Raw genomic sequence first — 21,736 nt, 5'->3', positions numbered from 1 at the left:
ATACTGTTCTGACTGCTGTTGTGTTGTAGAGTTTTGTTGTGGGTGGGAAAAACCAGGTGCCAGACTGTCTGGTGGGGGTGTACTGAAGGGGGCAAGGATTACTGCCAGCATGTGCTGTATAAACTGAGCTGTGTTCAATAAAGCATTCATTCATTCACCCTACACGAAGTTCCTACTCGTGGTTTGGGATATCGGGGAAGGATTGTCTTTGAGCTCTAATACCCGCCTTGGCAGAGCACTGGAAGACTTGCCAGAAACGGGGACCATTGGCTGAGATGCATCCCTCTGCTCATTCAGAAGCCCAGGCGGAATGGTTCCACCACAAGTATGTGTTGAGATTACCTGTCTTTTATGGTTGTATTCACTATGGATCCCATCATGAGCATAATGCAGCACGTTCTACCATTTTTTCCTTCACGGGAAACCTGGAACTGACTGCACTGGTGTACTAGGTCCATTTGAATACATGAAAAATGCTTTGCATGCATGATGATGAAAAAAGGCTCTGGACAGCATCTGGACATGGAACAGTTAAAAAACACTTCTAAACGCAAGCGCTTGTAAACGCTGTTAGCCGGGTTTACAAGTGTTTACACACGTTTACAAGCATTTGGCGTTTGAAATGCCGGTAAAATCTACTCCTGAACACAAGGTTGGGGAGTTCAGAAAAACGACTGTAAACTCAACTGACTGTAAATGACTGTAAACGTCTATGTGTACATGGACACATAGGAAAACATTAGGGAGAGTTCAGGGGCTGCTGAAAAAAGCGCCAAACAGCTCCTGAATGTCAGTTTAGGAGCTGCAGTGTACATGAGCCCTTGCAGGGTAAGAATACTCTGCTCCTGTTTCCCACAATCTCCTGTCTATAAATCACCTTTCCACTTGCTATTCAAAAGGAAAAATAAGGACATTACATTGCTTTTATGTATATAAAAAACACATGCATCCATAGTGCATGTGGACAGGGACCGGCTATGAAAATAAAAGTTAAAAAAATCAGTTGCAGTCAACAATTAAATAGGAAATATGCCCTGTGAAAAAACTCATGCAACCTGTTATGATTGTAGGTCCATATAGAGAGACTGCAGGTTACACATTAGCAGCATTAAGATGTAAAAATCCTTCCTTCCTCCCACCCCTAAATTCCCCAAAATACACAACATTTTGGATTTTATCAGCAGCACTTCCTATCCTTACTTTATAACAGCTAAGCAAATTGTCACAATGGCTGCTGGGAACCCAACCTTTTCTAGTGAGGGAGCTAGCATATACGAAGGAACCCCCTTTATTAACTATTCTAAGCTACCTGAGCTAGGTTGAGAGGCAAGGAAGTGCACAGTTAATAGTTAATAGTTAATGGCCCAGATTCACCATTTCTACAAAATGCAAATGGCTTGGGTTCACCTTGAACATACGTTTGACCCAAACATGAACCTCGTCCCTATTGCCTGCATACATATTCATATAATATGGCTAAAATGTACACCAGCTTTCTAAATACAAATTTGAATGTAAATGCAAGTCTCTTTGCTCTTACAGATAGTGTTTTACTTTTGCAACCATTGAGTTATTCCCCACAAGAGCCCTGTTAGGGCTAAATGTTATGCCTGGCAGCAATCATTTGTCTTTGAGACTCTACTATATTCCTTATATGAACACTGTAAATTGTCTTTACAATAAAGACTGAACAACACTGACTCAGCAGGAGATACTGTAATATCATTAGCAACTATAAAATTCCTTGTACTTAGCAACAAAAACAGCAGGCCCAGTCTATTTTAAACAATGTCACAAGTGTAGCTTGATTTTGGTCATATATATATGATTTACACTGTGACTATTCCAACAGGAACCCAAGGAGAAACACAAAGAACTGTTATTTTCTATTATCCAGAACTGCCTTCATAAATGTTGATATATTTATAGAAAAAAATCCAGGTCCACAACAGGAAATCAATTGAATGTTCATTTTAATATGCAAAATGCTTTACAGTCTTTCAAACAGTTTGCATTAGCTTCATTAAGAGCAGGTGCACAGTCAGAACTCATGCAGAGTTTGGCCAGAACTGCTCATGCAAAGTGTGTGCATAAAAAAGTAGGTAAACATAATAGACCCGAATTACTAAAGCAAATGAACAAGCGCAGGGATAGTTTGCTATGGTACACTTGCATGGTGGGTTTGTATGAGTGCGCATATATGCGCTCACATAGTGAATGCAATCTCTATCTAGTATGTTGATGTTTATTGCAAACTGTGTGCTCCTAGTTTGCCATACGGCATAATGCTAATATTGTGCCTTCTGTTCTGATAAACTACAAATGCGCATGTCAACATTTTACCTGAATATTTTTGAAATAAATTTGATCAACTTACAAGCTCTGATTTACACATGCAGGTTTAAAAACAGGAGCAAAAGGGGCAGCTAATATATGAATAGTTGTCATTAGAACTTAGAATTAAAAAAAAAAACACACAATATATATATACCCCAATTTTTTTGTGAAATATGAAAGATGTTGTTACAGCGAGTGAATACTTTGGTACTTAAAAATAATTTTTTACAGATTACCTGTTTAGATTTACAGAAGAGGTCTAGCACTAGAAATATTGCTGTGGCTCTAATGCTCCCAGCGATGCCTTACATGTGTGCTGCCAACACCATTTACATAGGCGTGCGTGACTTACTATGCGATCACTTCTGAGCAGGAGCACAGAGGGACAGGGGCACTTTAAATTTGTTTATTTATTTATTTATTTATATTATTTTTTATTTTTACACTGTCCATTTATTTATTTATTTCAAATCACTTTTATTCTTATTACAAGGAAAATTAATAGCCCATAGATATATAGAAATAAGGATGACAGGTCCTTCTGAGACCTTAGGTCAAAAAGATTCCAAATTTCTCATTTAACTTTAAAAGCAAAAGATCAAAAAAAATGTATTTGATCTTTTGCTTTAAAAAAAAAAAAAGTTTACATCCACCTGAACCAGAAGTGACTTCATGACATCGCTCTGATCCTCCAAGGCCACAGAGGTGATCAGAGACTATAGAGTCTTGCATCCCCTCAGTGACCAGCCAGCCGCACTGTCGCATCTTTTCTCAGGTGCAGCGGTTGAAACGGTATAATTGTCCCCTCCTGCTGCTAATGAGAGCAATCCAGTGGGTAATGAGCCGCTCAGACCACTTTATTGAGAAAGCCATCCGCTAGCTGAGAAAAAAAATACCAGTGTTATGACTGATATCTTCAGCCTTAACCCTGGTAAACCACTTGTAAACCGCAATGTATATGTGTATATGTATAAGTTGTTAAATACAGTATGTTCCATTTTCAGCTAGCGTATTGATATCAACTGGGCCTATTGGAAATTAGACATTTTGGCTTGTCATTGTGTTGGGCTAACTTATACCAATGGAAGTGGTATGAAAAAAAGTCCTGACTTAGAGTGCAGTTCCTTTATGGTATGATAACAGCTGCCATAAAGCCTCCTACCCCCAAAACAAAGATCACATTTACATTTTTTAATTGCAGTCATGCCACCCCTTAGTTGGTGTGCCTTAAGATGCTATTGTGTATTCACTATAGCAAAACACACTTTTTAGTAAATTCACCATATGCATGTTGAGACATACAGTATACGTGCCCCAACATACCTATGGTGAATTTACTAATAAGTATGTGCATATGCCATTATGCATCATACATTCATAGGGAATACTGTGAGGATGAAATGTGTTTTTCTGATATACCTGATAGCCCAATGGACCACTGAATGATTGTAAGGCAGTGGTGTACTGTTGCCAGCTTGTTAATGGCAGAACCTCGAGGTAACAAACTTTTTACAATGTGCAAATGTGTTTTTTTTTCTTTTTTAATATAGGAAAACTGTATAACAGTGAGACATGATACCAAACATACTGGAAAAAAATATTTTAGATTTTCAAACACTTCAACATTATAAATTCATTTTTTATAAAGTCTATTACTGATAAACAATCTTTCATCAAATATGTTTTTTTTACTATTTTAAATGTAAATACATCCTGCTTAAAGTTAGTTGGTTGTTTTTAAAATGTTAATATTTATAAATTAATATGCATACATTAATGGTTGGGCATAGCAAATGTCTTCTTTGACACATCCTTAGCTAATGTGTAAAAAAAAAGGATTAAATATTCAAATTTGTTTTCTATATAATTGCCAAAAAGCCAACATCCATTTACATGCACAAAAAAAATTCCAACTTTGGAGGGGTATCATAAAATACATTTGGCATGACCCAGACTGGCATTATCAAATATATGATTATGAGTCAGTAATTGATTCTTGGCAGCTCAACATTACAGAGCCACATTGACATGGAAAATCTCTTTAAAACATTTTTCAAAAACATGAAGGCCTAGCTGTTTTATATGTATGAATTTTATATGACTACATGAGTTCAAACTGATGCTGTGTCAGGGATTGCTGAATACTAACCTATGATATGTACTGTGCTGAACACAGAATATATCAAACCCAGGTAGACCCAGCAATCAATTTTCTGCCTTCTAGCACACGGGGAGATAAAGCAGCTTGCCCAGTGTAATAAATGGGTTCACCTATTCAAAGTCACTGCATTTATAATGATACACTAAAAATGTTTTGCTTGAGTACACAGAAAGTGCCATACTTTTGCACCCAGTAAACCACAATTTGCTATGTTATGGAGTAGTAATGTATTCTGCAGAAATGGTAATATGACTTCTTATTTATCTTATGTTAATAATGAACTATTTACAGTATATAAAACAAAGGTTTCTGATTGACTAGTACATTGATTACAGAAGCATTGAAAATATGCAGCAAACTTCACTAATCCATCAAATGCTAATATATTGTACTGTCCATGTGAAAGTCTATATTTTCTTTTTGTTTTTTCTTAACACAATAAAGACAAATGAGGACTCTTTTGTAAGATATGAAAGATGATGTTATGGTGAGTAAATAGATACCTAACATGTCACGTTTTAAAATTGCAAAAGCTAGTGGAATGGCGACAAACTATGGTACTTAAAAATATCCATAGGCGACACTTTAAAAATGTTAACAGTTTCCCTGTTTAGAGTTACAGAGGAGGTCTAGCACTAGAATGATTGCTCTTGCTCTAATTTTTGTGACAATACCTCATATGTGTGCTGCAAACATCGTTTACATATGCTTGCATGACTTAATGTATCGTTCACTTTTGCGCATGAGCATGGAGGGATGGGGGGTGCTTACAATGTTTTTTTCTTATTCATTTTATTTTTTCTTTTTCCACTCTCACTGTTTTATCACTTTTATTTTTATTACAAGGAATGTAAACACATTAACCATTAGCTGCCCGGCCAATGGCCGTTTGGCGGCTTGAAATGTGCTCCTGTATTCCGGGTGCACGCCATTTGGCGTGCTCCCGCACATGCGCAGTTTGCGCCGTTGCAGAGCGACGCAGCAGTGCGATCTGTCACCGCCCGTGCACCTTGGACACGGCCGATGACAGATCCGAGTACCGGCTCCCGTTGCCGGTACCATGTGACCTGCTGTGACCAATCACAGCAGGTCACATGACAGTTGTATACAATGGATGGCTTCATTCATGATGCCATCCATTGTATACTAGTGCCTAGCTGTTAATGGTCACAGCTAATTACATGCACATGTCATGTGATTAGCTGTTACCAAATCACAGCTAAGCACAAAAAAAAAAAAAAAAAAAAAAAAAAGCTGAATGAATCGATTTCATTCAGGTAAATGCTTGCTTATAGCAAAGTAATTCTTTGCTATAAGCAAATTGTGTAAAAAAAAAAAAAGAAAATACTGATCACTTCCCCAAAGTAGTACAGTGTTACTATGGTAACATTGTACTATTTTGGTCATAGTAAAATATGAAAAAAAATCTTAAAATCTTCAGGATTGATCAATATTCAGATCTATACCATAGTTTGTGAACTCTATAACTTTCCTACAAACTAAAAAATACATCCTAATTTGGGTTATTTTCACCAAAGACATGTAGCAGAATACATCTCGGCCTAAATTTATGAAGAACAATTATTTATTTGTAAACTTTTATAACAGAAACAAAGAAAAATGTGTTTTTTTCCCAAAATTTTTGGTCTTTTTTTGTTAATTTAGCAAAAAATAAAAACCCCAGCGGTGATTAAATACCACCAAAAGAAAGCTCTAGTTGTGTGAAGAAAATGATAAAATTTTAGTTTTGGTACAATGTTGTATGACCGCGCAATTGTCATTCAAAGTGTGAGAGCGCTGAAACCTGAAAAATGGCCTGGGCAGAAAGGTGTAAAATTGCCCGGTATTGAAACGGTTAAAAAGACCCCAAATCTCTCCTTTACCTTTAAAAGCAAAAGATCAAAAAAATAAATATTGACCTTTTGCTGATAAAAAAAAATTGTTTACATCCTCCCCAAACCAGAAGTGACATCATGACATCACTCTGGTCCTCCAAGGCCATAGAGGCAATCAGAGATGATAGAGTCTCTCATCACCTCTGTGACCAGTCGACTGCACCATCAGATCTCTTCTCGGGCACGCCGGTCGAAACGTTAAGTGACTACGCAGTGACTTCACTAATCCATCAAATACTAACATATTGTACTGTCCATGTTACAGTCTTCATTTTCTTTTCTTTTTTTCTTAACAAATAAAGACAAATGAGGACTTGGATGGATGATGCAGGTGGTCAAACATGTAGATATTACACTTGGCATAAAGAGATATCTAACTAATTAAGCTTACAAGTAATAGATTTTTGATGGAACGTCTGAGTTGTAGAGCTTTACAAAGCCATAACAATTTAACAACACTGCTTGTTTCTACAACATTGCAGTGGTCAGCTACATGAGAGTTGTCAATGAACTGGTCACAGACTATAGCAGAAAATCAATATTGTTTCAGAAGAAAAAGAAAACAAAATGGGGATTTAGGCTAAAGTTTCAGGCCCTACTTACCCTTTCTACTTCAGCAAGAATTAGACACTTTTGCTTGGATAATGTCAGGCTTAAAAATCTAATGTCTCTAAACTGCCATGCATTGTTCTTGCAATGAATCATTGCTTTCTTTTGGTAGGATTATAATATTCATGGAGTGATTACACATTTATTATGTTGTTTCCCTGACAAATATTCTGTAAAAAAAATTATAAGCTTCCCAAATAGTTGTTGATAGTATTGTACTCAACAAGTATTAATATAAAGGGAAACAAAATAAGTTGATGAGAAAATGGTAAGTTTAAGGAGCTACCTGTAAGGGCTTGTTCACGCCATCTGCAGAGACCTGCAGAAAACAGTAGGTCTCTGCAAGACACACAGGAAACAATGGTTTCCTATGTGTCGCATTCACGCCAAAATGGAGGTGTGATGTCCAGTGCAGAGCTGTGAGGGATTATGCAGCATGTCTGCAGTTTTCCTCACCCCTCTGCACTGGACCTCAGGCAAAATGCACAGCTCTGCATGCCTCCCATGTTACAGGAAGTGAGAGGGGAAGCAGTGTCTGTACTGCCTGCCTACCTTCACTCCTGTCAGATACCGGCTGGGATCATGCTGCTGCTAGGGTCAGTGATGATGAAAGGGGGGCGGATGCTGCTGACACTGATAGTGGGGACAGATGAGGGGGCACTAATGGTGGGGGACAGATGAGTGGGACACTGATAACAGAGAAAAAATAAGGGGACACTGATAACAGAGAAAAAATAAGGGGGCACTAATGGTGAGGAACACTGATGGTGGGGGTTAAATGAGGGGGCACTGATAGAGGGGTACACTTATGGTTGGGTACAGATGAGCAGTCATTAATTGTGGGGGACAGATGAGGGGACACTAATGGTGGAGGACACTGACAGTGGGGGACAGATGAGGGGACACTGATAGTGGGGGACACTGACGTTGGGGGACAAATAAGGGGTCACTACTGGTGGGGGACACTGATGGTGGGGGTCAGATGAGGGCGCACTAATGATGGGGGCAGATGAGGGGACACTAATGGTGGGGGACACTGACAGTGGGTATTACTGGTGGGGGAAACTGATGGTGAGGGTCAGATGAGGGGATACTGATGGTGGGGTACACTGATGGTGGGGTACAAATGAGGAGACACTAGTGGTGGGGGACAGATGAGGGGACTGTAATGGTGAGGGATACTGACGGTGGGGGACAGATGAGGGGACACTGATGGTGGGGGACAGATGAGCGGGACACTGATGGCAGTGGACAAATAAGGGGGTAGTCATGGTGGGGGACACTGATGATGGGTGGCAGATGAGCAGTCATTAATGGTGGGGGACATTGATGGTGGGGATAGATGAGGGGTCAATGATGATGGGGACAGATAAGGGGGCACTAATGGTGAAGGACATTATTGTGGAGAATAGATGAGGGGGACATGGATGGCAGAAGATAGAAAAGGGGGCACTAAAGGTGGAGGACAATGATGGTCGAAAATAGATGAGGGGGACACTGAGTGTGGGGAACACTGCTGGCAGCAGACAGATAAAGTGGCACTAATGGCGGGGGACAGATGAGGAGGAAACTGATGGTGGGGGTCCCCGATGAGGATTCTCTGATGAGGGGGTCATTGATGAGGGAGTATATGATGGGGGGTGATGAAGGGAACCTGATGAGGAGTCTCTGATGTGGGGATCACCAATGAGGGGGGCAAGACGAGGGGGTGATGACATAGGATGTGATGTCAGACTATGCATAACAGACACGCATGAAAACTGATGTCAACATGCAGGTAAACTGATGTGAAACTGATTTAAACTGATGTCTCTGTATGTGAAATCTGTGCAGTTTTCACATCAGTTTCCCGCACTTATGGTGTGAATGAGCCCTAAAAGTAAAGCAATCTATACAATGCAAACTCAATTGACAACCATTTTGAAAGCTGTCAATGCTAAATATACCTCTTGTCTATGTAATACTGGCTGCAACAGAAATGTATGACAAGATGAAAAATTGACAATGGACCTTAAATACACACATCTTTCATTCAGCAGCATGTATAGCAATATTTCTTTCAACTAACACCAGTAAGCAATTTTTGAAAAACTAAATATAATACTTTAGATTTATAAGTGTTGCTCCAAAATATAAATATGTAGTAATGACCTGAGTATGAAGCATTGAAGGAAGCCTAATACATCATGTCGTTTAACCATTTCAAACCAATAAGCACAATCATTTTTTAAATAATTGAGACAATATATATTATACAACGCCAATGTCAAATTAGGTCTTTAGACTTTAGTACTGACTGAATAACATACTGTATAAAACAGTAAGCAATTGCTTTTGTGCAAGCCTATACCTAGCTACTATTGTGTGATACATTTTAGAGATGATGGCCCATTAAACTTTGTTGAAAGGGAGCCTTGACTGGTGGAAGATTATTTTTGGATTGGCTGAATTTTGCAGTTTAATATTGTTTAAAATTGCTTGAGGAATCATTGAATTGTTATGCAAAAGGGTGAGTTGGGCTTGAATTCTGTGGGGTGCTGAAGTTATTTGCACTAACCTTGAAGACTTTGGTCCTTTGACCAGTTTCCAACCCACCTTCCCTGAGTTTGGCTGCTATAGATTTATAGAGAGTTGTTAGATTGCTAGTATTTGTGTTGCTTACTTATGCTTTTAAAGTGGAACTAGACCTATCAATTTAACTTTTTCCCAAAGGCATGCCATGAATAATAATTGTCACAGCTGAATCTGTACATTAAATATGTTGATTAGAATTTGATGGCACATTCCGTCTTTTCTAGAAACAAAAACACCAGTCAATATGTATACATAGTACATAGTATACTGGAAAAATGCATTAGTGACAGCTTTTTGTAGTTACTTGTACAGTGTACCTTAGAGTAGAAGAGGGAATGAATTATGCCAGCATGTATGCTCACGTTATGAAAAAGAACTGACTGGAGGAAAGAGATAAGTTATGAGCTCATTAGACTGCTATTGCCCAGCTATTTCTTCCCAGTTCAATTACAGGCTGGGGCAGAAAAAGATCAAGCTGCCTCGCCTAACTGTAGTAGAGAAAAGTCAGGTCACCAACTGATTTTGCTGTCTGGTAGAACTGTGAAAATTTCAGGACTGGATGGACAGTAAGTAAGTAAAATTCTAGAGGATCCAGAAGGTGGTGATTAATGGCATATTTTCTGAATGGTCTAGAATTGTACCTCATGGTCTAGAGGGGTACCTCAGGGTTCTGTCCTGGTACCAGTTCTGATTAACTTGTAAATGGGCAGCACAGTGGCTAAATGGTTAGTACTTCCACCTGGCAGTACTAGGGTCGTTGGTTCAAATCCAAACCACGGCACCACCTGGTTGGAGTTTTCATGTTCTCCCTGTGCCTGTGTGGGTATCCTCCGGGAACTCCGGTTTCCTCCCACACTCCAAAGACATGCTGGTAGGTGAATTGGTTCTTGTCTAAATTGGTCGTAGTACGTGTAGGTATGAATGAGAGTTGGGGACCTTAGATTGTATGCCCCTTGAGGGTTAGGGACTGATGTGAATATACAATATATATATATATATATATATATATGGTGCTGCGTATATTGATGGCACTATATAAGTACCAATAATAATAATAAAAAATAAATGATGTAGAGGTTGAAATAAATGGTTTTTGATGATGATACAAGGCTAAGCAGGGTAATAACTTCACAAAAGGATATAGCAGCTTTTCAAGAAGACATGAATAAAACAGAGGTGTGGGCAGCTACATGGTAGATAAGGTTTAATAATGAAAATTGTAAAGTAATGCACTTGGGAGCTAAAAATATTCATGCAAGTTACTTGTTAGGATCCAGGTGGGGGTCCTAATAGATGACAGACTCAGTAATAGTCTGCAATGACACGCTGCAGTAAGTAAGAATAGCAGACTATTAGCATGCATTAAAAAGAATATTTACTCAAGAGATAAGACTATATTTCTACCACTTTATAAAGCTCTGGTTTGGCTGAATCTTGAGCCTGCAGTCCAGGTCTGGTCACTAATCCTCAGAAAGGATGTGTTCAAATGGAGAGAGTCCAGAGCAATTTTTCTCAACCTTTTTTCAGTCAAGATACCCTTTAAAATTAAGCTAATGTGACCTCAGGGGAGGAGCAGGGGAGGGACAAAAAAAGATGCTGACAGGCACCCAGCACCCTCCTTATAAAGCAATGACATCATTGGTTGTTAGGACGCTGGTGGCTGGAAGTTTGTAATGGCGCACAATGAAAACCTGTGGCTTTATGAAACTAAAAGGCAGGCTTTACTCTTCTTCTGGCTTGTACACAATTTTTGGGTAAATTTTAGGCATTTTGCCAAGGCACCCCTGAAGAAACCTGAAGGCACCCCAGAGTACCTAGTCACCCTGGTTGAAAAAGGCTGGTCCAGAGAAAGGCAACAAAGCTAAGGGGGCTGGAGAACATTAGTTACAAAGAATGACTACAAACTTTAAAAAAAGGTTCCTTACTGTCAGAGCGGGAAGGCTTTGGAACTTTCTTTCAGAGTTGGTGATGCAGCAAGTAGTGTAGATAAATTCAAACAACTTTTAGGTGTATTTGTTAGTGAGCACAGTATACAGGGATATGGAAAATAGTAGTCACACACAAACTCAGGTTGAACTGGATGGACTAGTGTCTTTATTAAACCTTGCCAAATATGTAAGACAGTCAGAGCAGATAATTCTCATGTTATCTCAAGGATAGTAATTGGCCTCAAGTCCTTAACTTGGGACTACAGAAGGATTCACTTTTATGTTGTGGAGTTGGTGGAGTTTGATTAGGGGTCTGAGTAGTTTGGAAAGAGAAAACTGGCCAGAGCTGATAGCATTCAGTCTACAAAAATACTGTGTCTTTATGGCCATCACCAGGACTTAAAGTGGTTTTAAAGTTTTTTTTTTAATTTAAAATAACAAACATGTCATACTTCCCTGCTCTGTGCAATGATTTTGCACAGAGCAGCCCTGATTCTCCTCTTCTTGTGTCTCCCACCAGTGCTTGTGGCCTCTCTCCCTTGCCAAATGCCCCCAGAGCAAGCCGCTTGCGCTGGGAGCACGCATGCATGCTCATTCCCGAGCCAGCTGTGTGTGTTTATGGAACACACAGAGTGTGGCTCAGTCCCGCCAATGAGGAGAGGCAATGGCTCCCACTGCTGTGTCTCAGCCAATGAGGAACGAGAAACCCAGGAAAGTCGAGGCTCCCATTCAGAGTGCTGTATGAAGATCAGGCTCAGGAAAGTTTTGAGGGGGGCTGCAGGGGGAGCTTTACTCTTCACTCATTACAAACACTTGTCAATATAATATTTGGCTCATCAACAAGTATTTTTTATACTTTAAATTGATAAAACATAGTACAATGTGCATGCATTACAGGTGTGCTACATATGTTTTTTCCCTGATATACACATGTGTAGTGATCTAGCCATAAAAAAATTAACTTTGCAAATGACTCAAATTTCTTACAAAGTAAGAAATAAACAAAAGTAACAAATAATACCTGTAATGTATGAAACATACTGTATGTATGATAGTTTCTTTGTTGCATTTTGCTTGGAAAATGTAAAATTCTTTAACATTGGACCCTAAGAGAAAAATAACCCTAAGAACATTTGACCGTGAGTGTTAACATTTACCAATAGAGAAAACAGCCTAACACTATAGGATAACAATGTTTGACCGGCAGCAGAAATAATATCAGGGATAACTTAGCACTGTGTACAGTCTGCAGAGATTCCTGTGTGAACAGCTGAATGAATAGGTGTTGAGCTGAACCTTCAGCTGCAGTGTGAAGTGAAACATTTTGGTTATAATTTCCACTGTTAAATGTGACAAACTCCTCCAGGCTATTAGGGAATCAGAATTGAGTGTCCTAACTGCCAATGACTTATCTCCACCTAATACATTCAGCTGTCAGCTGGGGATTCCTGACTGACAGGTAAAGTAAACAAACAGCATGGATAGTGTAAAACAAAATGGCATGGGTCCCCCCAAAATTTTATAACAAGCCCTTTGGGCCTTGTATAGATTTTAAGGAGATCCTGTGAAAAAAATGTCATGGGCCCCCCAAATTCCTTACCAGACCCTTCAAGTCTGCTATGGATTTTAATCTCCCCTCCCACCTGAATCATACCAAGTTACATGCCCACAACATATTGGGTCTGACAACGAACCTTGTCCCCATGTTGATGAGGACAACTGACTCTTTCCCAAAACCCTGGTCCATTGGTTGTGGGGTCTGTGAATGGGAGCTTACATGAAACATGATCACCGGGACCCATTCACCGGGATCTTCATTCAGCTGTGTCCAGTAGACACAGCAGACGTGGGGGGGGGGCTTGGAGCAACACCAGCGATGTATGGGTACGTCTCTGGTCCTGTAGCTGATGCCCATCCGCAGTACATTGCGGGCAGGCAGACGGAAAGTGGTTAATATTGAGACATCCACAAATTGATTATTTTTTTTTTATATATATAGACAACTTTATTTAAGTGTGGAAATCCATGTCACCAAACAGAATCAATCTTGTAATGGTCTAACTTCAAGAAGGTTTAAAAATAATAAAACTACAACGTAGCATGAAGTTTTTGTCATTAGCCATTTGGATTTCAAGAAAAAAAATAATCTGGATTGTTAAAGAATGGCATGGAAAATATTATCATAAGGCTTAAACAAAGGCTAAATCAATGTGGTGTGTGAGGAACTAAAGTCAGAATAGTACGGAAAGGATTTTGACTGCTTGTGTGTGGCAATGCTCTTTGCACTTTGTGCTTCACTGTATGCCTTGTTATAATGAATAAATTGGTTATACGCATAAACATAACTTTACCTGCTTAAAAAGAAAACACTACTTTCTCATATCCTCCCATATTATAGATTTAAAAATAAGGCTTGTGTAGTTTGTGTTAATAATCTTTCTGTATTCACAAACAATTACTATAAAGGAGACTGTATACATGCATATTAAAGTGTACTAACATTTCTCAATGTCAGCTAATATAAATGATAAAGAAAATAGAAAGATAAAATATTTGTATATATTGTATACAAGCAAAGATTTATTAAAAAGGAAATAAATGTAACCTATATTGTCAGGATCTGGTTGCTACTGTGAAAAATAAAATGCCAGTCAATGTCTTCTAATTATAATCTCCTTTGCTGGAGGTCCACTATTGAACAGTTCATGCTGAATTCCTTAGTTGCAATGTGGAATAAATATTCTGCAGTCCCTATTTGATTTAATAGTACAAAATGCCAAATCATTGATGGCTTGGTGGGCATTTATTTTGGTACTAATAAGGCTGAGAGCAATGTCAAGACTCTTGGGGACCATCACTTTAAACAGTACAGCAACAATTTTCTCTTCAGGTGAACAGTGACAAAAAATAGTACTATTCTGTTGAAGGCAGCACAGTAGTAGGATTTTACATTGACAAGCCCATTTTATCATGGTTAACTAAAAATACAAATGTGTTATAACCACATGTAGGTGTTTCAGTTTGCAATCTAGGCTACTGAAGGTAGCTATAAGCCTGTCTCACAAGCATTTCAATAAAGAACAAACTTACATAAGCAAAGGCACTACTCTGCAATGAGTAAAATGTCAGACATTTTTCACACGTTACAAGGGAACAATGAGAAACTTTTAATTGGATTGGAGATTGACAATGCACAGCATTAAAACTTACCAGTATGTCATTACAATAAATGTTACATTATTGAAAAAGTAACAGAGGAAGCTTGAACTGGGAAGTAAGAAAACATGTCATTAGTAGATTTTTTTCTACAATAAGTAAAAATAAAATAAAATCACAACTTTCCATTTATTGAATGAGTGTTAGCATATTTCATGTGAAACATACCTTTGTGAAAAAATGTCTCTGTAAGGGCTTCCATGTTGCAACGCTATGCCGTAGCCCCTGTCTGCAATGGTATTTGCTACTGTGTAGAAGGAACAGTCCTGATCATTTATTGCCACATACTCCAGCACTGCAGCATCCCATACAAATGCATAATTTCCATGTTTTACCTATAAAAAGATAACACAAAAGTGAGAGAATTCTACACAATCAACAAACCTTCATTACTCATTAATAGACATTTGAGAATTTATTCTAGTAAGGCCTCGGTTTTGATTATGGCCACCATGTCAACATTTTTTGAAGAGGGTAGGAGCAAGTTTTCAAAATTTGCTTTGTGTACAGGAAACATATCCAAACCCCGTCAGCTGTTTATTGATGTTTTTGTCCCCGCTGAGGGATCTCACCCTTTCTGTTTGTCCTGTTGACCATTGCTGTGGGCATAAGACGCAAGTCCAGAATGTTACAGCTTTCACATGAACAAGAAAAAAAGGGGAAAACTGCCCACAAAGACACCCATTCTAGTGACCGTTGTCTAAAAAAAATCCAGTTGTTTCTTGTAACCTCCTCAATATGGACTCAGACAAAAAAAGATAGAGGTGTTAACCTATCTCTCTTTTATAAAGACTGCAAACAAATTTGATTTTAAATATAGTTTAACTTCAGCACTTTTTATCTGAACTGCTTTAAAATCCAACTGGAACACTAAAATGTATACTGTATGTACATTAGTTGGAAGACACATGCTCTTGAAAATCAGCCCCTTGCCATGTGATCTGCTCACCATGATGAGATAAATCAGAATGGGTAACATTTGTAGCATAATTGGTTGCAAATCGGGTTGTGTCTCTTTCAACAATGCTTCTGTGACTAGTTTACATACCTGTGTTTATGTATTCTTGGGAACCAGTTTGTGACGTTCTGGTACCAATTAGTTTTATTGCTAATAAGGTAAAAGTTCCATGCATAACAGGTGTATGTGACATATAGGTATTACAGTATTACATAATGTAACAGAGTAAGTGTATATGTGTTATTCTTCTCCAGAATCATTGCTACTGACCACCTTGACTAAGAATGTGAAAACTGGATTTGGTGTGAATGTGTATACAAGTGGCAACTAAATCTTCAAAAATGAACAAAGCAATTTTCCCAGCATTTCATTTTCTTTCTCTGGACTACGCTTTTGAGATGAGAGCGGTATTTATAAAGTGATTGGAGGTGATCTGGAAGGTAGTGGCTCTACTGTGGTATCCAGTGTGGTTCCTGAAAGGACGAGGTGGCTCCTGAGCATAACGCTTATTATACAACAAGTGAGCTGACCCTTGGGGTCATTGCAAGGAGGTGAGGGGGCACCCAGACCACTTAAGGATTGTGACACCAGTGACATGTTCACGTTTGCGGAGATATTCACACCATTTGCTTGAAGTGGACTGTTTGTGTATTTATTACCATCACTCATTGCTTTATTGAGTGGTGTCTCACCTACACCTGTTTGTGCATTGTGTTCCTAAGAGGGAACCACTATATTCACTTAGCCATTCACGGCTATATTCCCCCATTGGGGTTATCATAAGGGGAGTCTTGCTTTATGTTTATTTACTTATTTGTTCATTACGATTTTATATATTGTCTATTTTTTTGTATTAGCGCTACACCAATTAACCTCTTGCCGACCGCGCATAGCCGAATGACGGCTTCACCGCGGCCGGCCAGTTCTGAGTGGACGTCATATGACGTCCTCCCAGAACGCGCTCTCCTGCGCGCCCCAGGGGGCGCGCACCCGGCGATCTCCGTGATCGCTGTGTCCTACGGACACAGCTGATCACGGGATGTGGTGAAAGGCCGATCCCACCGGCCTTTTACCACGTGATCAGCGGTGTCCAATGACACGCTGATCACAGGGAAAGGCAAGTGCCGGTTCTCGGCTGCACTTTCCTCACGCTTTCAGATCGTGAGGAAAGTACTGCCGAGAACCGGCAGTTGTCAGAGCGGGGATCGGCACCGATCATCAGGGCACTGATGATCAGTGCCCTGATGATCGGTGCCCAGCAGTGACACCCGCAAGTTGGGCACCACTAGCCCCGCCCACCCGTTCCCAGCAGTGCCCCCACCTGTGCCCAGCAGTGCCCCCACCTGTGCCCAGCAGTGCACCCACCTGTGCCACTCTGCAGTGCCACCTACCTGTGCCCAGAAGTGCCACCTACATGTGTCCAGCAGTGCCACCCACCTGTGCCCACCCACCTGTGCCCACCAGTGCCACCAACCTGTGCCCACCAGTGCCACCCACCTGTGCCCACCCACCAGTGCTGCCCACCAGTGCCACCCACCAGTGCAGCCCAGCAGTGCTGCCAGTCAGTGCCACCAGTCAGTGCCCAGGGGTTGTGCCAGTCAGTGCCGCCAGTCAGTGCCCAGAAGTGATGCCAGTCAGTGCCGTCTATCAGTACCCATCATCAGTGTCACCTATCAGTGCCGCCTATCAGTGCTGCATATCAGTGCCGCCTATCCGTGACCCCTAATTAGTGCTGTCTATCAGTGCCGCCTATCCGTGCCACCTCAATAGTACTGCCTATCAGTGCCCTTTAGTGCTGCCTATCAGTGCCCATCAGTGCCGCCTATCAGTGCCCATCAGTGCTGCCTCATCAACGCAAATCAGTGAAGGAGAAAAAATACCTGTTTGAAAAATTTTATAAAAGAAACAAATATACTTTTTTTTTTTTTCAAATTTTTTGCATTTTTTAATTTATAGCGCAAAAAGTAAAGCGCCCAGTGGCGATTAAATACCACCAAAAGAAAGCTCTATTTGTGAGAAAAAAATGATCAAAATTTCATATGGGTACAATGTTGCATGACCGCGCAATTGTCAATCAAAGTGCGGCAGCGCTGAAAGCTGAAAATTGGCTTGGTAAGGAAGGGGGTATAAGTGCCTGGTAGGCAAGTGGTTAATACTTATGATGTAACAGAGAAAACCTCTTGAGGGCCTACCAACCAATATAGAATAACGAAAGGATCTAACTGCAGGTGGATTTTACCTTTTGAATCTAAATATGTCTGCCTACAAAGTGTACCCCTAGTTTCACGACCAGTGTGAGATGAAAGAGAAATAAACAGCAAAAAGATGGATTTCGTAAAAAAGGGGACAAAGGAAGTTAAAAAAGCAGTAGGTAGAAAGAGAGAAAGATGAGAAAAAAGAGAGAGAAAGAAGAAAGGGTAGAGGGGAAGACCACAGAGGCCGCTCACATAATGCTGAAAAAGAATATGAAGGTATGCTTACTCAGCCCTTTAAAGTTCAACATGCGCAAGGTCAGTTGTGAGGGAGGAAAGAAATCCAGCCAAGGTTGCCATATCGCTAGAAATTTGTCATGCTTGTTTTCTAGGAACAGTTAACTTTTCATTAACAAATGTGGCTTGGATTCTGGATTTCACCTCCTGCAGATTAGGGGATGGAGACTTCCACATGTGATCAATGGTTTGCTTGGTAACTAAAAATATGTGTAATGAAAATGTAGCTCCACTGAGGGATGTCATTTATTGGTCTGTGGAGAAAGGCTTCTCATGAGTCCTTGCAGAAATTAATTTGTAGTACCGAGTTTATCATTGGGTATACTCTTATCCATAAACAGTGAACTTTTGGGAAAATCCATTAAATATGAAGCATATTACCCTTACTTCTGCATCCTCCAAAGAAAGACCTTAGATAATTTGGAATACATTTAGCAATTCTGACCAAAGTAAAATGCCAGATAGAAAATACTTTGTAGGAATTTTCCAATGCTTGTACATTTAGGAAACGTTTGGATACAACTTGCCAGAATTTAGTCCAGTCTTTAGGAGATCAGGTTCCCAATGGGTGCAGTGAGACATCATTTGCAAAGTTTTATTACTAACGATGGAACAGATTTTCACTGTAAATAGATGCATAATTAAGAAATGATCAAGGTCAGGTTTTGTTCAGATGCAGCATGACTTTAGACAAGCCAAAGGAGTAATTTATGACTCAGAAATAAATAAAAGAAATGCAGCGCTCATAAAACGTGAGTAAATAATATTAAGACACAGTCCGGTGAAAACAGTGCTCCTTGATTCCCAGTGCAAATGGTAGAATTTCACACTAACCAGAACACGCATGGGTAATGCGCATGTGTATATATATATCCTGATGATCCCCTCTCCACTCAGGTCTGGTCAAGTGTGTAGCTGGGAAAGATGGAGATCCTACGCCCTCATGTGGTGAGAAAATGATCCGGCAGGTCAGAGCAGTATCAATCTGGAAAAGCCTCCAAAGGAACTGGCACAGGAATCCCCAGGGCTACAAGGATGGAAGAAGCTCCTCACAGGAGACATAGGGAAGCACTCATAGTGTAGTAGGTAAAACTTTTATTCAAAACAACACAGGTGCATAATTGAGAGTTGAATAGCCAAGTATGAGCAAACACACTGACCCTTTAAGAAGTCAAGATGGCCGCCGGGCCTCCTCGTGGCACCGGCGGCTTAGTGTCAACGGCGTCCTGGGTCCCACCTAAGGTGGGACCCAGATTGATACTGGTCTGACCTGCCGGATCATTTTCTCACCACATGAGGGCGTAGGATCTCCATCTTTCCCAGCTACACACTTGACCAGACCTGAGTGGAGAGGGGATCGTCAGGATATATATATACACATGCGCATTACCCATGCGCGTTCTGGTTAGTGTGAAATTCTACCATTTGCACTGGGAATCAAGGAGCACTGTTTTCACCGGACTGTGTCTTAATATTATTTACTCACGTTTTATGAGCGCTGCATTTCTTTTATTTATGTGTTTTGGGACTTTTACGTGTTTTCCTATGATGTTCAGCTGCTCTGCATTGTAGACGAGCGCTTACTATACATTATTATTCTCTAATTTATGACTCAGGTTCTACCCTTGTACATGGTACATCTCTCTGCTTCTGTTTAGCCTTTTTTTGATGTGTTACTACATATCCCCCCAATATGTAGTGATCATTCAGCAACACAAATACAAATTTCACACATATGTACATAGTAACTTTTTTATAATTTTAGCATTGTTTTTTATGTTTCTAAGTAAAAGCCAGAACACATTCATGATTTTAAGAATCACCAATAAGAAATTCAATTAAAAGGAACATTGAGAAGGCCTAATTTATAAGAAATATACAGTATTATGAAACAGTTAAAGACAGGCTGGGGATAAGACAGAGGTCCTATTGAAATGGAGAAATGTTTCAACAATAACAATCAGATTTAAGGAAAATACATTCTCCTATACTTGTTGCCTTAATGTGATTCTAAAGGCTTATTTTTCTAAGGAAAAAATAACATATATACTTACCTGCTGTGTGCAGTGGTTTCACACACATCATCCCTGATCCTCCTTTTCTTGGGTTCTGTGCAGGTTCTCCTGGCCCCTTCCGCCTAGAGGTGCCCCCACAGAAAGCAGCTTGCTATGGGGGCACCCACTGCTCCGTGTGTCCATTCACACACGGAGTCAGGGCTCACCCCTGCCCCCTCTCTCTTCTCATTGGATCACTGGCTGTGATTGACAACAGTGGGAGCCACTGGCTCCTGCTTCTGTCTCAGCCAATGAGAAGAGGGTGTTCCGGGATAGCCAAGACTCCAGTGCACATCGCTGTATCGAGAGGGGGTTTAGGTGAGTTTTACGGGGGCTGGGGAGGGATGTTACACAGAGAAGTTTTTTTACCTTCATGCATAAGGTAATAAAACCTTAAAGTGTTACTAAACACACAACAGTAAAATCAGTCTGTATATGCAGTAAAGCATGCTTCTTATACTCACTGTGGAAATTAAGGGTTTAATCCTCTGCATTGTTTAAAAATGATGTTTGATCCTGACTTCTCTGATCCTTCCCTTCTTCCAGTATCCCCCTCTTATCTCCTGATAAGACATATCGGGTGGAGTCACTCTGCATATGCTCAGTTTGGTGTGTATTGCTAGAGAGGTTTTTTTTTCTTGGGAGAGTGCATGTGATCAGCACAGGGCCAATCAGCACTGTTCAGACAGAGGTCAGGGGTTCTACATTCTCCTAGAGCAGAAAGAAAGCTCCTACAAGCTTTCACATGTGCTTGACTGCTATATACTGCTGATGAGAAAAGGTATTTAGCAGTTTATATTTACTAAAAAAAACCCTTTATTTCTATGTTGTGGGTACTGTGGGAGACCAGATAGAGTGAATGTAGGGACCTGGGTTTAGTAACACTTTAAGCCTTTAGAACCACTTTCACATTAGTCAAGCTTCTGATGATAATTGTTTCAAATGTAAAAATGGTAATACATTCTATGAGTATTAAAAAAATACTTATACTACAGCTGCTTTGGTAATGTAATGTACCTTAGATTGTATGCCCCTTGAGGGTTAGGGACTGATGTGAATGTACAATATATATGTAAAGCGCTGAGTAAATTGATGGCGCTATAGAAGTACCTGCAATAATATAAAATAATGCATTAAGGTAACAAACACCTAGACTAAGAACCACTTTGTGTTAGAAAAGTGCAGGTCGGGTAATACTTTTATAAACTACTGCTGTTCTGTGTACATATTGAACTGGTTTGGGATCCAAAGGAACCCTTAAACCTGTTTACCAGGAAGGAAATGCCCATCTTTTTGTTTTTCATGAGTGGCAGGTGAGCAGAACATACCCTTTGCAGGCCCCCCACTCTAGGGGGATCAACTGGCAGTGATAAAAAACCTGATGCCCTTCAGCATCAAACACATGTGCTTTGAAAGATCTTTCTCCAAAAATATAAACTCCAATGTGGTTTAAACCTATTGTCTTTAGCCTCAGTAATTTGAGTCACTGACATTGGTTGGGCATGCAGTCAATGT

At 40.0% G+C, this 21,736-nt stretch overlaps 1 protein-coding gene across 2 annotated transcripts in view; it reads right to left on the bottom strand.

Annotated features, from left to right (window-relative positions):
* Window positions 1–21,736, bottom strand: part of GRID2 (glutamate ionotropic receptor delta type subunit 2) — a 1,339,544-nt gene that overhangs the window by 97,068 nt on the left and 1,220,740 nt on the right. For both annotated transcript variants that reach the window (XR_016308769.1, XM_089663824.1), the window contains exon 14: window positions 14,889–15,055. Coding sequence is in view for 1 of the 2 variants with exons in the window: in XM_089663824.1 (XP_089519950.1) it covers window positions 14,889–15,055 (167 nt within the window). In the remaining variant the exon portion in view is untranslated. The remainder of the gene's footprint in view (window positions 1–14,888; window positions 15,056–21,736) is intronic.

This window comes from Staurois parvus, unplaced genomic scaffold (assembly GCF_062004578.1).
Source record: "Staurois parvus isolate SC_StPar_1 unplaced genomic scaffold, SC_StPar_1.0 ptg000044l, whole genome shotgun sequence".
Taxonomy (NCBI): domain Eukaryota; kingdom Metazoa; phylum Chordata; class Amphibia; order Anura; family Ranidae; genus Staurois; species Staurois parvus.
The sequence above is the reverse complement of the archived record's forward strand: the minus strand, read 5'-3'. Positions and strand labels throughout refer to the sequence as shown.